The sequence below is a fragment of the Hordeum vulgare genome, chromosome 5H, assembly GCF_904849725.1.
Source record: "Hordeum vulgare subsp. vulgare chromosome 5H, MorexV3_pseudomolecules_assembly, whole genome shotgun sequence".
NCBI classification, from domain to species: Eukaryota; Viridiplantae; Streptophyta; class Magnoliopsida; order Poales; family Poaceae; genus Hordeum; species Hordeum vulgare.
In genome coordinates this window covers 327,155,066-327,171,338 of record NC_058522.1, presented here as the reverse complement: position 1 = coordinate 327,171,338, position 16,273 = coordinate 327,155,066, and the positions used below count along the sequence as shown (strand labels likewise).

General features: G+C 43.9%; 1 protein-coding gene across 1 annotated transcript; it reads right to left on the bottom strand.

Annotated features, from left to right (window-relative positions):
- Window positions 1-7,959: 7,959 nt before the first annotated feature.
- Window positions 7,960-10,626, bottom strand: LOC123396691 (UDP-glucosyltransferase UGT13248). Its single transcript, XM_045091550.1, has 3 exons — window positions 9,858-10,626; window positions 8,805-9,189; window positions 7,960-8,685 (listed from the first exon to the last, which is right to left on the bottom strand). The coding sequence occupies exons 1-3, from the start codon at window positions 10,560-10,562 to the stop codon at window positions 8,348-8,350; spliced, it is 1,428 nt and encodes a 475-aa protein (XP_044947485.1). The 5' UTR covers window positions 10,563-10,626; the 3' UTR covers window positions 7,960-8,347.
- Window positions 10,627-16,273: the final 5,647 nt, after the last annotated feature.

Below are 16,273 nucleotides of genomic sequence, written 5' to 3'. Positions count from 1 at the left end.
GAGTCACTCACCTCATACTTGTACTTGATATTATAAATTGGTAAACATCAAACAGAAGCCAAACCATTAGCCACATATATTTGAGTCTTCACTTTCTAGAAGGTGTGAGCTCATATGTCTCAACTTACTCAAATAGTTGCCTAAGTATGCACATAAATGAATAACCTCACCTCATACTTGTACATAATATTAGAAAGAGATAAACATGAGATGGCCATGAAAACAGGTGCTCAAAAAAAATATTTTGAGTTTTTTATCCCTTTCAACAAAGTCTGCTATTACAAATCAAACAAACAAATGAAAAACCTTTGAATAGATAGAAGCATTTAATCACCACACAATATGCTAATACCGCAAACATTATTACCAAAGTTTTCTCATGGACATTCATTGGTGCAATATTTGATAACCTTTTTCAGATGATAAAACTATTATGTTAGAAAAGCAACCTTTGTATGCTAACTATAAACTATCAATACTCATTCCACAAGGGATAAGCGACAAATTCAACATGTGTGTATGCCTTCTTCCTTACGAAAGCATTGTATTTAAATGTATATCCTCCAAAATCTGAAAATTTGAGTCTCTCAAACTGACCAAACATTACCTTCACTAAAACACATAGGAAGTAGGGTCACGGGTCGTAGCGAGAAAGAAAATTGCATGTGGTCGAATAGGGGGAAGAGTTTACCTGAGCTCAAGTTGGGGACGTGACCGTCACAAAGTGGAGGCGGTCGGCAAGGTGGAAGCGACCGATGGAAGGTCGTGCAACCGGGGAGTGTGGGAGACAACCAAGATAAGGTTAGCGAATGTAGTGGAGGTGGTCAGCAAGGCGGAAGCAGACGCGGCAAGGCGCTGCAACCAGGAAGTCTGGGAGACGGCCGAGGTAAGATTGGCAAGGTAGGCGAAATCGGCGAGGGTCGACGGTGTGGTGCCGACTAGTGGAGAACGGCGAGGCTGGTGAGTTTGTGGCGTTGAATCCCGTGGATAGGGGGAGAGGCATAGACATAGAGAGCGTGATGTTGAGAACGGGTATGAGGATGCCATGATGCTATGTATCCATCCGTAGAAATCCACGGTGGCGCCCGCAGACTCCCATAGCCATCCAGGGTAGGGCGGTGGAGTGCACAAAGTTGGGTCAAGCAGTGATGTGCTGCCATGGGGAGAGGCGGGGCATCGTTCGACATCCACTGAGGATTCGATGCTTCCCATGCATAGGGAGGGGTGAGTCTGAACCGAGAGAAGGACCAAGAGAAGAAGACGTCGTTGCAGCAGATCGATGTGAGAGGATGAAGCGATAGGGTGGGACCTACACAGTTTTTGGAGTCCTTGATAAAAATCTAGTCCAGTATAAACCAATTTGAAAAAAATAGTGTGTTATAGAAAAATAGCGCCACCTCTAAAATACAATATTGGCGAAACATTACACTTTGATTTATTCGGTGAGGCATTGCTCAGAAAGCTATATGATACTTTTTTCGGTGGTCTAAACACACTACAAAATTGGGAGTGAACTCTGTGAACCAGAACCAGAGGAAAAGCTGGATACATGTGTCACTAATGCACATTGATTTATTTAGCAGCCGCCATACCTTTATTCTGGACAAAACAAAATTTATATATACACATGTATCAACCAATCCGATGCCTTGTTCGAACACATCCAGAAAACAGTGGAAGACCGCCGCCTATACCTACCGTTTAGGTGGCACCAGCGAGATCCAGCTAAGGTAAGGAACTTCGTGTCGCGGCTGCTCCACTCCGCTGCGGTCTTTTGAACTGAACTTCGTTGCCTTCCCGCGCGCGAAACGAATGGGCGCTGTGTCGTGGGTCAGTTTTGGGGCGGGGGGCAGAGAGAGACCAGAAGAATGATTCATTTGGATCGACGAGCCATTTCGCGAGTGGCCGCTAGCGTGATGGGCTGACCCATCCAAGTGTTGTGCGAGGAACCGTTCGAGCTCTATTCAATCTAGCACCCATGTGCATGCACATGCAAAAAACACCACCCTCACACGCAGACGCGACTGAACCCTAAGCAGTTAGTGCAGCGAAATCGGCTGGCCAAGTACCGAGGAAGAGGCGCGCGACTCAAGACGGGGTAGCCTATGGAGGCACCAGGCTCAGGGTTTAGAGCATCTACAACTGAACCTCTTCAACCCGTCTCAAACGTTCGGGCGGGACTATCGATCACTGACCAGTCAAATCATAGAAAAGTGATCCAGACGGGCGCCGAAAACGGGCCTCAATCGCCCGGGCGAACCAACACCTCTCATATCCAGCCCAAATATGGGATGGATATGGGTCATCCGGGCACATCCGCCACATTGGACCTATCCCATGTTGGCCCACCCGACCCATATATATATTCCTCCCTATCAGCTTGCCAGATCAAACCCTAGCCACTTCGCTCAACTCACCTCCAATCCACTCTGTCATCTGATCTCACCTCCGGTGATCTCCAGCCTTCCCCGACATGGCAGATAGCGGATTTGACTCTCATTAGTGTGGATCCATTAATTGGGGTGTCACCCCGTCTGGATAGGAGGAGGCAATGTACGTACTCATTGCACTCCGCCTCTCCCACAAGAACAACGCCAGGTCGACCATAGAATTTGTCCGACGCGACTCCATAGCTTGATGATCTCCGGTAGACTTCGCCACATCTTAATTTTTTTCGTCCTCTGCCTCTGTTTAGCGGGGCATTCCTCTACACTCTACAGCGTGTTATTTTTCAATGATATAAATGCACTACAAAACAGAAAGTGAACTGTGTTCAAAAATTCAATATTAAATTAGAGGAAAAAGTGAACACATGTGCCGCTCATAGAATAGCTCACGGCTAGCACTGGAAATGCACCGAACGACCTCTAGACTTTTTAATGGCTTCAGCGTTAATTTTTAGTGGAGTAATTGTTTTTTAGAAAAGTACAAGAAATGGTTAACATGTGTCAGTAGGAGGAGTAAGGACCCAAAGCACTTCAAATGAAGTTTGTGGCTTTTCAAGGGAGTAATGGTCTTTTTAGAAAAGTAGAAGGAACGGTTAACATGTGTCAATAGGAGGACACTATTAGGAAAAAGCATAGCAGTAGCGCGGGTCTAAGGGCTTGCACTACTGATACAGCGCTACAACTAACGTTTAGCAGTAGCGCGCTTCGGGCCGCGCTACTGCTATAGCTACTTACCAGTAGCGCTATCCATACCAGCGCTACTGCTAAGTGGCTTATCAGTAGCATATTCCTGTTTAGCGCTAAAGAGCGCTACTACTATATTTTCATATATCCTTTTTTGCTACGTATTTGTGATGTTTTTGTACATATTTTAAACAGTATTATATGATGAGCATATTGCCAGTTTATGATATGATTATCATACACATAATAGTCTCATCATATCATCCAGCACAAATCATGTCGTCACATCATAATCATGATATAGCTATACAAGTTACATTGGCTATGCATCAACGGAGGCACAACATCATTTGGTAGTTTCTATTGAAGAACGTAATAGTAGCCTAGTTAGCAATGTAAGGTGAGGCCTGCCGTCTCGTCAAGCTTGATGGTGAAGAACCTGACCACTCGCACGTGAGGTATATCGCACAAACCGTAATCTTCGCCGCAGAGTTCACACTCACGGATCCTATCGTCGTCACACAGTTCCTGTGTTCAGAAATTCGGCATGACCATTATTAAAATAAAACATATTGAGCGCCCGAAATTTGCCAGAATGGAAATGAATCAACATTCCGGAAAAACATATTCACTAGGAGGTGTTCCATGCAATAACATACACATGTCCAAATAGACCTAATTAAATATCGGTTGACTTTCGGTTAGTCGAGGCTTTCCTTAAATAACTCTCATATCTCATGGTGTGTTGGTGTGCACTTTCTCACACTGATATGATGGTGTATATATGTTGGGGGACACTTTCTCACACTAATAGTTCGACCGTCGATGATGGACGCTTCTCCTCTCCTCTCCCTGCGCATTATACCAAGCTATATATCAGAAGAAGAGAAGAGGAAGAAGCGCATTCACGACAACAGTCAGGATTCCTTGACCAAGAACACACATGAAAGTCACACAAGGAGCAACGAGCCAACGAAAAACCGCAAGTACCTGATTGTTTTACAAAAACTCTCGACTAATATCATATAATATCACTAATACATCATCTTGAATAATCCAGTTAATGCATCATCGAATAATATCACTAATACATCTCGAATATTATCATATAATATCACTAATACAAATCTAGTTGACGTCTCACGACGTAGGCGGTGGCAACCCAAAGATAAGGAACCATCACTGGATCATAGCTCGGGTGATATCCCTGAAGAACCTGCCAGGTATTGGAGAACCCGACATCCAACGCAGCCATGTAGCGATGGACGTTCTCGTCCTCCTCCCTAACATGGCGACGTACCACCTCTGTGGGGGCCGTCTCCCTCCGCGCCGATATTGGCCCACGCGACCGCGACCAAAGAAGCTCGGGGTCGACGAGGAGACCCGGATTCCTCACCAAGGTGCGCGCCCCGGAAGGTAGTACCTCCCAGTGCCATCTCGGCGGAGCCCAGTCCGGGACATGGCACCTATCAAGAAGGCTCTCGCCGACCACTCGACGACGAGGATGCGGGCTGGGCATCATCAATGTCGAGACAAATTTCTATGACAAACTTTTCTTATCGTTTAATGTTTTACTTTCTAGTTATCATTTGTACAACAATCATCTCATTTGAATTTAGCTAGCGCCCACTAACCTATTTTTCTCGACATGCAAGCATGACACCTCATCAAGAAAATATACAATAATAAGACACAATATATATATTGCAAATATTCCCGCAACAATCGTTCGGGGCATCATCTAGTCCCTAGCAAGAATCCTAGCAAGAACCCTAGGCGTGGGGATGACTCACGAGAGGCCGAGGTCGGTGTCGGGGTCGGGGCAGGCCGGGTCAAGGTCGCCGGGGTCGAGTTCGGGGTCAGGGGCGGGGTCGAGGTCGTCGGGGTCGAGGTCGGGGTCGGGGCCCGGGGCGAGGCCGCCGGGGAGGACCTGCAGCGGCGGGGGCGCGGAGTGGAGAGAGAGAGAGAGTGAGGAGGGGAGAGGTAGGGAGTGAGGGGCGGGGCGACGGTGCAGAGTGCAGAGGGAGAGAGTGAGGAGGGGGAGAGGGAGGGAGTGAGGGGCGAGGCTACGACGCAGAGTGGAAAGGGAGGGAGTGAGGGGCGGCGGTGGCGCATAGTGTGGAGAGGGAGAGAGTGAGAGAGAGGGGCGTGCGGGGGCGAAGAAGATATAAGTGCACGCCCCACTTAGCAGTAGCGCGGGTTAGAAACACGCGCTACTACTATTCTGTTAACACTAGCGCTGTTATCTAGGGCACGCTACTACTAAATGTAGCCTCACCGCAACTGTGGGACAATATTAATAGTAACGTGTTCCTTAAAGCCGCGGTACTGCTAAGTAGTTAGCAGTAGCGCCTTTACTTGAAGCGCGCTAATGATATGTAGCAGTAGCGTCGCCGTTTATCCAGCGCTACTACTAAGGTTCTATGTATAAGGTTTTCCCTAGTAGTGGGAGTAAGGACCTAAAGCACTTCAAATGAACCTGGTGGCTCCTAGCTTAGCAACTTTATACTTATATATATATATATATATGTATATATATATATATATTTCATTGACAAAAACCAATTCCTTACTAAAGCACAACGGTCACATAACACTAATGTGTTGATCTAGTCTACTTTGCGCTTTAAAGGGGCTTAGTGTGTTCATGGTGGAAGGTTAGACAATGTGTCATTTCATTCCACAAGGTGTCATTTGGGAATGTCACACACTTATTTCGAGGGATTATTTATCGCATAACCATGCATGTGTTTATTTTTTTATTTTATGACCCGTGAGTGCGTTAGTCAAACCATGGTCCTATGTCAATTTTCATTAATAAATCACAACCATTTTGAAACTTGCATCTAAGTTCTTGGTGAAAATAATATGATTAAAATAAGTTTGGTATTTTATTGAACTCATCTCTTTGGGAACTCCCACCCCCTACTTTGATAAATGTCGGATAATACTTAGGGAAGAGGGATATCTACACATAATGTAGTGCACTTTGCGACCGAATCACATGCAACATATAAAAAATTGCATGCCTTATATACATAAAAAGTGTAAGTGTCACGGCCCGGCTGATTGCCGCGCAGGTTGTAGGTGTGGGAGGTAGGAGGGGCTGAGGTGAACCCCACGCCGGCCTATTGTTGGAGAAGGGGGTGAGGAGGGGCTCCATAGCGCAAGTGCAAGGGAGGCGAGGGTTTAGATTATTCGCTGCTTGATCTTTATTGATCCAAAGGGCTGGCTATATATAGCCTAACTACAAGACCAGATTACAGACCCCTACTATAATTGGGTGTTGGTAGGGTAACCTTCTTCGGGACTAAACCTTTCCAACTAATACACAGACTCCTAATCTAAAAAGACCATAATTAAACTAGGAAATATTTTTAGGCAGGTGCGGGGCCAGCCGGCGCAGGCCCCTTGTGCCTATAGGGGTGGCCCCACATGACATCTCCCCCTTCATTGTGAATCAGGTCGTCCTCGAGCTGGAAACTTGGATAACATTCGCAGAAGGTTGTGACATCCTCCCATGTAGCAGCAGATGCCGGCTGGCCCTCCGAGCGAATGACCACGTGCCAGACACCGCGAGCAATACGAGCACGCAATGCTTGGATAGGGGTTGGATGTGCTCGACCCTGAAACAGAGGTGGAAGCATAGGCGGAACTTCCGGTGGCGGACCATGGTACTTCTTCAGGACCCCGACATGGAAGACATTGTGAATGCGGGCGCGTGAGGGCAGCTCCAAACGGTAAGCAACCGTATCAATTTTAGCAAGGACTTTGAAAGGCCCATAATATTTGGGAGCCAATTTGCCTTTGGCGCCTACTCCAAGGAATGCTGACGACAGGTGCTGAAGACGGAGCCAAACCCACTCTCCAACATCAAAAGATATGTCCCAATGTTTGTCATCATAGTAATGCTTGTAGTGCTATGCTGCCTGAAGGAGACGCTCATGGATGTCGAGTAAGAACTGATCGCGGTCGACGATCTATCGTTCCACCGCCTGATTGCGAATTTCGCCCGACGTATAGTCCCGGAATGAGGGGGGATCCCATCCACAAACCACCCTAAAAGGAGTGACCTTCAATGTTGAGTGGTACGAAGTGTTGTAGCAATACTCCTCCCAAGGCAACCATTGTAGCCACTGCCATTGGCGATCCCCGGTTATGCAATGAAGGTACATACTGATGACGCGATTCACGGCATGTGGTTGTCCATCAGACTATAGATGGAAGGCCGAACTCATGTGCAAGCGTGTCCCCTCGATGGCAAACAGAGCCTTCCAAAAGCCCGAAGTGAAAACCACATCCCTGTCCGACACGATGGATGTTGGAAACCCAAGAAGTTGGACAATGTTGGAGAAGAAGGCATTAGCAACAGACACAACAGTGTACTGATGCGCCAAGGGGATGAAATGCGCATACTTGGAGAAACGGTCCACGACGGTCAGGATCACACTTTTGCCGCCCACCTTCGGAAGCGCCTCAATGAAACACATGGAGATGTCTTTCGAGACACGAGATGGCACTGTCAAGGTCTGCAATAAGCCGGTTGGATGAAGCTGCTCTGTCTTGTTGCGTTGACAAACCTGACAAGCACGAATATACTGCTCAAGTGTTTCCCTTGTTCGCGGCAGATGGAAATCCCGGTGAAGACGATGAAGTGACTTCTGGATACCTTCATGACCCGCAACGCTTTGATACCAAGTTGTCACGGTCCAACTGATTGTCGTGCAGGTTGTAGGCGTGGAAGGTTGGAGGCGAGGGCGAACCCCTCGCTAGACTATTGTCGGAGAAGTGGGTGAGGAGGGGCGCCATAGCGCAGGAGCAAGGGAGGTGAGGGTTTAGATTATTCTCTGCTTGATCTTTATTGATCCCAAGGGCTCGCTATATATAGCCTAATTACAAGACCAGATTACAGACTACTACCATAACTGGGTGTTGGCAGGATAACCTTCTTAGGAACTAAACCTTTCCAACTAATACCCACACTCCTAATCTAAAAAGACTATAATTAAACTAGGACATATTTTTAGGCAGGTACAGGGCCGGCCCGCGCAAGGCCCTTGCGCCTATAGGGCTGGCCCCACATGACAGCAACGAACATCTAAATGTGGAGAAGATATCACTACAATAACGTATGCAAAATGTCACCCACTTGTAACTTTTGTAAAGCCGAAATCACTAACAACCTGCTTATATTTAAGTAAGACATTATTCAAGTTTTATATTGACGAATACTTGGTAGCGAATTCAGCTACATGCTTGTCTGAACTTCCTCCTTCTTGCATTGCCTCCTTGGCCTTTTGCATCCAGTTCATGGCATTTTTTTTGTACTCATCCTTTCTCTCCCCATCCATCACCTCTCTAATGCACCTCTCAACCTCCTCCTTCTTTAGACATCCATTCTTGTTTTTCCGTGCACGCACACCCATACCCCATGCACTCTCCACATACTTTGCAATGGTGGGTTGGTCTGCCCAATGTGGAATACCCACAAAAGGGACACCATTAACAAGTGCCTCTAGTGTTGAGTTCCATCCACAGTGGGTAACGAAGCAACCTACATGTATGTGAGGAATTAAATATTAAAATATTATTACCACTTTATTATTTTTTTAAATATCTTGTAATAACCTTGCGCAATAAAGAAGAAAAAAAACATGTTGTGTGATATCATACCTATAGCCCTATGTGCAAGAACCTCAAGCTGGGGGCACCATGAGACTATTAATCCAATTTTCCCACATTTTTCTTTGAGTTCTTCGGATAACTTGTGTTCCTCATTGGATCTTACAACCCAAAGAAAAGGTTTGCTAGAATTGCACAAACCATTGCCAAGCTCCTCTAGCTGGGTTGCATCATAATTGGAGACAGTCCCATAGGACACGAGCACAACAGATGAATTCATTTGCTTCTCTAGCCAATCCATACACTCCACATCGCTGTTGAACAAGTCGAAACCATATGATTTATTAGATGGTAGGCGACCATCGCCGAGGTAGTATGATGGCAAGGTTGGTCCAACCATCTTCGCTCTCCATGTTAATTCCATGTACTCTACCTCCTGCTCGGATGACAAAGTGTCAAAGTTCAAATTAAATTTAAAACCAACAAAGTAGACTTTGTTCGATCCTAACAATATGGATTTCCCTTCGAAAAAGAAGCATATGAATTCTATTCACAGTGTACACTCAATTTGCCAGATTTATTGACTAGTCATATATATGTTTGTTCTTATTCGCAAAATAAAGCATAAGCACATCCTATCCATGAGTCTTCCGCAAATCTCAAACCTCATCTGGTATTATGCATTCTCCTTGTACTATATAAATATAAAAAATAAACTCATAGAAAACTACACAGGTGTACTACATTGACTAATAAGTAAAATCAAGCTTTGTATATGCGTTTTTGTATAATTAGCATGTTCTCCGACATTATAAGTTATTTTCAAATTATTTTAATTTAATATACTTGTATGACAAATTATATATCCGGACGTGTTTTGGAGGCAAGTTTACTCTTAAGATTTCCTGGTTATGTCCAAAATGGGCACGCGCTCCAGTCACAAACAGCGTGTGTGTGTGTGTGTGTTGTGTGCAGTTGATAATTGTAGATGGTTTCTTCAGGCATTTTTCAAGCTTAAAGAGAGAGTCTATCAACCTACGGACGCTCACTTGATTTCGTCTTTGCAGAACCTTTGAGTGGTTAGAGCAAACAAGTATGACTCACCTTTGGCTCGATGTCACGGAATGAGTTGACGAGCACGTCGTCGGCGTAGTCCAGCCCCTCGAACTGCCCAACTGACACCTGGAGGAACGCCGGCTGCGACTCCGGCACCGCTGCGAACGGCGGCATGTCCTCCAGCCCCAGCTCCACGCCCAGCACTCCTCTTGCGAGCAGCGCGCGCCCGTCCGTGGCCGGCAGCGCCAGCCGCCCCGCCCACAGCTCCCCGTAGACGACGTCCACCGAGCACGGCTGGGAGAAGAAGGCCGCGGCCGCGACGCCGGATGCCTGTGCCACCCGCCGTGCCCACGCCAGGTGAGCGTCGTACACCAGCACGCGCACGGGCCGCCCCGCGCGCGCCTCCGACAGGAGGAGCTCCCGCAGCGTCTCGGAGCCCACGGCCTCCAGCCGGGAGAAGTACTCCGCCGGGTCGGGGCACAAGGCCATGCCACCGGCGTCGAAGCCGTCGGAGATCGCGGCCACGTCGAAGGGCGCACCGGGGGCCGGGGTGGTGGAGAGCACGTAGCGGGTGGCGACGAGTGTGGGGCGGAGGCCGTGGTACGCCAGGCGGCGGCCCAACTGGAGCATCGGGTTGGTGTGGCCCTGCGCTCCCGGGCTCGGGAGGAGGAGGACTCTCGCAGCACCGCCGCCGGCTCCATGGCCGACGCTCGAGCTCGTGGTGCCTGACACCGCGGTGACCGTGGTCTCCATGTTTCGGTTCTGTTCTTGGTTTGTTTGGTGTCGCGGCTGTTCCAAGGATGGATAATAAATAGGCGCCCAGGTAGTGTGGCGCCCAAGTTTCTCCCCGGCAAGGTCAAGATATGTGGCACGGGCGGCGAAACGGGATCTTTCCTACTACTATGTCCATGCTCAGCCATGGGTTCGGTTTGGGTGTGTTTTCTGTTGGCGAGGGAAGCAACGAAGTAGGTGCTGGTAGTGGCGGTGGCATTCCAACTTCAGAGTCCCCACGGCACAGCAAAGCAATCTACTCCTTCGGTTCCCAAGTATAGTCTTTTTAAAAGTTTCACTAAAAAACTACATACGAATGTATACATAAACATTTTTTTAAAGTATAGATTTATTCATTTTGCTTCGTGTGTACTCCCTTTGTCTCAGAATTCTTTTCTTAAATTTATCTATAAATGAACGTATATAAATAGTAGAATATGACTAGATACATTTATATTTAAACAAATCTAAAACAATAATTTAGAACGAAGGAAGTAGTCCCTAATAAAATATCTAAAAAGACTTATATTTTGAAATGGAGGGAGTAAGCCTTAAAAATGTGTAATGTAAGCACGTTCATCTAGGCAGAGACATTGACGTGCACAAATGAAATGACAAGGAAGAAGTTGACACAAAATTGTTTGTTGATATATGCGGACTCGATGATTCACGGTTGGTTAAAAGATCCCAGTAACCTCGGATTGCACAAAACTAGATACTTCCTTTGTTTTTCCTAGCAGACATGTCCGTGCGTTGTAACAGGTGAAAAAAACATCCGTATGTATATGACATCCTTCATTTCAATATGACATCGGACCTTTGTTTTTGCTTGTCCTCTTTGCCGTCCTCGTCATCGGTGATCGCAATACCAATTGTCACAACCTAGTTGACCAGGTCCAATAGTTAGATAACTGAGCCTCTCTTGTATTCGACGAGATCAAGAGCGTTGAAAAAAGACTCTTTTTTTATCATCCCGCTAATATAATAAAGACAAATATATGTATGTGTTATCATGTCAATTAAAGAATTTGTGTCAAGTAAAACATGAAACTTTAGTTGGCGCCCTCATGCATTATGAAGGTTGTCACTGGTCTGAGCGAGGGATGGTCGTACGCGAAAATGCGATGCAGAAAAATATTCCTTCCATATCCCGAGTTTTGGAAAAAAAAAGGTTAATCAGCTACCGCATCTCCCAGTTTTGGAAAACAATAATGGTTTTAAAATATTTGACTTTACTAATTCAAAATTCAGAAAAAAATGTCTTTTTTAAAAAATGTCCACAAAATTGAAAAAACATTCAGTATAGTACCTCCTAGTTTTAAAAAAGATTGTCCGTGTTAAATAAATATTCAGGTTTCAGAAAAAGAAGATTTTTATCTTTAAAAAAGGTTCGAGTTTAAATCTTTTGTCCACACGTTTAGAAAATGATCACGTTCTAAAATATATTCACTTTTACCAAAAAAAAAACAGTTCAGAGTTTTTTTCAAGTTTTTAAGAAATGTTTGTATTTTCTACTTAAAAGTTCTAAAAATATTTTTGTTTTTTTAATGTTCGCAAATTCGGAAATAAACAGCCACAATAGTACCTCCTAGTTATGAAAAAATATCCGTGTTTAAATAAATATCAGGTTAAAAACAGTTTTTTTTTCTTAACATACAGTTTTGAGTTTAATTTTTCTATTCACAACCTTACAAAATGTTCACGTTCTAAAATATATTCGCTTTTTTCAAAAGAAAATTCGTTTTGCTCTTAGAATCTGGCGCATTTTTTCATTTAATTTAAAATGTCGGTCATCTTTAGTACAATGGATAGGAGTAATTGGTGCGCAATTGGAACGCTTGGGTATTCCGGGCGGGGCTGTATTTTTGTTCCCTTTTTTCAACAACTCGCCCTAATGGCCGGCCCATCTCGTCTTTGTGTGTTAATTTTTATACACGTTGGTGTTGCCGAACGAAGAACATGTGGGGCCCATTGTTAACCAATTTTTTGGCGAAACAATCCTTCTTTTCATATTAAATATAGATATAGATATAGACTACCACATATGCTGGTGCGTTGCAACAGAAAGAAAATGACATTTTTATTCTAATAGCACAACTTGAGTGCTTCACCATGGAGCAAACATTGGTTATCATGAATCTCACAACAGTGCAACTAAATGAATCAACATATCATGAAGTCATGTGTATATGCTCAAACAGAATCTTTGAGCATGGATGACAACACACCGCAACCCAATGAGATTGACTGAATGGAGTGATTGAGACATGTTCATGGCAGAGAAGACGACATCAGAGAGGCGACCACAACCATATTCGTGATGCTAGCCTCTATCTCGAGAGCGTCGATGGGGATGAGAGGGGAGCCTATCGCAGCGACGGCCAACAACCTTCAATGAAGTTGGCATCCATGTGAATGGTGCAAATCCATGGCAAATATGGATGTTTTTTACAAAAATCCAGGACCAAACTACATCACAATTGTAATTTAAATTTGAACAATTTCTGCTAATTCACTATAAGTCCACTAAATAGATGCAATATAGCAATAACACTCTAAATTGTTGAAACTTGGTTAGTGGCCTTCCATGTGTTCTACTTTTGATGAAAAATGAAAATGCCTAATTTTCACTTATTTGTGGCACTTCAAAAAAAATCATTTCTCGAACGAGCAAAATGGAAAATTATTTTTTATTACAAAAATATTCATAATTCCTATGGCAACATTGTTCACAATGGTAATACGCATATATTGCCAAATTTGGGCATGTTATCATGGACTATGCCATGAATTTGTCCATGACCATGATCACATGCCTCGAAATTCATGCAAACTCATACTAGATAGGTCAAATTTGTGAAGGGTTTTTTCAACTAGTTGTGTTGCAAGTTTAAGATTTTTTCCACAAAGTAGGGCACATTCGGTGGCCCAATGCAAAGGTGTTTCAATTTTTGAGGCTTGTGTCCTTTTCTATCGGTTTTTTAAAGTTGGGGTCAAACTTGAAGTGTATACCATTCATACAAAATGGTTAGGGATTTGAATTTTTTTTCATATCCCAAGTGGATCGACTACCAGCATGAGAGCATAAAATTGTTTTTTCAAATCGAGGACCAAACTACATCATAACTGTAGTTCAAATTTGAATATTTTTTTATAATTCACTACAAGCCCACTAAATAGATGGAATATAGCAATAGCACTCTCAACTTATTCAAGCTTGGTGAGTGGCCTTCCAATATGTACTAATTTTGATGAAAAATAAAAAGACCAAATTTTCAAACTTATTAGAGGCACTCCCTTCACAAAAAAATCATTTCTCGGACCTGTAAAATGCAAAGTTATTTTTTATTACAAAAATATTTGTAATTCCTATGGCAACATTGTTCACAATGGTAATACCCATGGTTGTGCAAAATTTTGGGCATGTTATCATGGACTATGCCATGGATTTGGCCATGACCATGGTCATAAGCCTTGAAATCCATGCAAACTCATACTAGATAGGTCAAATTCATGGATTTTTTCTTTTCTAACTAGTTGTATCGCAAGTTTATGATTTTTCCACAAACTATGGCACATATGATGGCTCAATGCAAAGGCATTTCAATTTTTGAGGCTTTTATCATTTCTTTGAGTTTTTTCAAATTAGGATCAAACTTGCAATGTAAACCGTTCACACCAAATAGTTAGGAATTTGAACCTATTTTGTCCCAAGTGGATCCATCACCACCATGAGAGCATATTTTTGTGTAAAAATACAGGACCAAACTACATCACAATTGTAGTTCAAATTTGAACAATTTGTGATAATTTACTATAAGTCCGTTAAATAGATGGAATATAGGAGTATTACTCTGAAACTATTGAAACTTGGTCAGTGGCCTACGAATTTGTCATACTTTTGATTAAAAATGAAATTACCCAATTTTCAAACTTATTTAAGGCACCCCCTTCACAAAAAAGTCATTACTCGGACCATCAAAATGGAAAACTGTTTTTTATTAAATTCTCATACATGGAAACCATTTGCATGTATCCTTTATTCATGGACTATTTTAAGGTAAAAACGATAAGCAAGCAATTTCAAATGCTAGAGAAAAACATTCACACCCCGGCGGTGTACACACTACATATAGAAAATGGTGAGTTAAAAACACATGTACACACTAGCTTAGTTGGTGCTCGCGCTGACAAGGGGTGTCCCACACGTCAGTAACTAAGCCCTTGTATGGCCACGTTGCTGCTTACAGATGGGCCCGGAGGGGTTATCCCTCGCTTCAGTAACTTAACCGACGAACGACAACGCTATAGTTGACACATGGGTCCGGCGAGGCTGTCCTATGCATCATTAACTACGCGACAACGCTAGAGGTGGCAGGGGGTGTCCCACACGTTAGTAACCGTGTGACGTAACGACCAAATCCTTCCACCCGATGTCAAACCCCCCTGTTTGGGCTTTTATAAGGGTGGGTGATACGTCTCCAATGTATCTATAATTTATGATTGTCCCATGCTAATATATTATCATTCTAGAATACTTTTGGGTATTTATTTACCAATTAATATTACTTTTTGGCACTAACCAATTGACCGAGTGTCCAGTGCAAGTTGTTTTTTATGCATGTTTTTCACTTTTCAGGTTTTTAATACCAAACGAAGTCCAATTGACGTGAAACTTTTTGGTTTTTTTGTACCAAAAAAGACCAATAAATATCGGAAGAAGGCCGTGGGGGCACCCGAGGGCCCCACAAGCCAAACAACATGGCCTAGCGGGCATCATGATATCTTGTGGGCCCCACGACGCTCTCCCGACTCCTTTCTCTGGCTTATCAATTCTCATATATCCCGAAAACCCTATAGAGAGTCTCAAAACACTTTTTACACTGCCGCAAGTCTCTGTTCTGACGGGAGGCCATCTGGAGCTCCGTTCTCGCACCCTGCCAGAGGGGGGATCGATCACGGAGGGCCTCTTCATCAACCTTCCTGCCCTCATGATGATGTGTGAGTAGTTCACCACAGACCTATGGGTCCATGGCTAGTACCTAGATGGCAATCTCTCTCTATCTCTCTTGATCTTCAATACAATGATCATCGCATCTTCGCTTTGATCCATATGATGTAATCCTTCTGTGCGGTGCATTTGTTGGGATCCGATCAATTGTGGGTTTACGTTCGGATTACTAATAATAAATATTTGAGTCTTCTATGAATTATCGTATGAGTCTTATGTGCATGGTTATTCTAGTACAAACTCTGGGGCTTCTTGTGACACTTGTAGGAATAGCTCAAAAGATTGATTAGAAAGAATAATTGTGAGGTGGCTCTACTACCTGCACCAATTTCATCTTGTTGTTCTCCTCCAGATATGAACTTTGGAGTGATTCTTCGTTGCATGTTGAGAGATTGGACTAGTGAAAGTATGAACCCTAGGCCTTATCACAAAGCATTTATACAATGTTTTGCTCGCTATTTTACACTTGCTACCTTGATGTTTTTATATTGTTTATATAAAAAACATATATCTACTATCCATACTACACTTGTATCACCATCCCTTCGTCGAACTAGTGCACCTATAGAATTTTCCATTGTATTGGGTGTGTTGGGGACACAAGAGATTTTTGTATTTGACTATAGGGTTGTTTGAGAGAGACCATCTTTATACTACACCTCCCTCGGATTGATAAACCTTA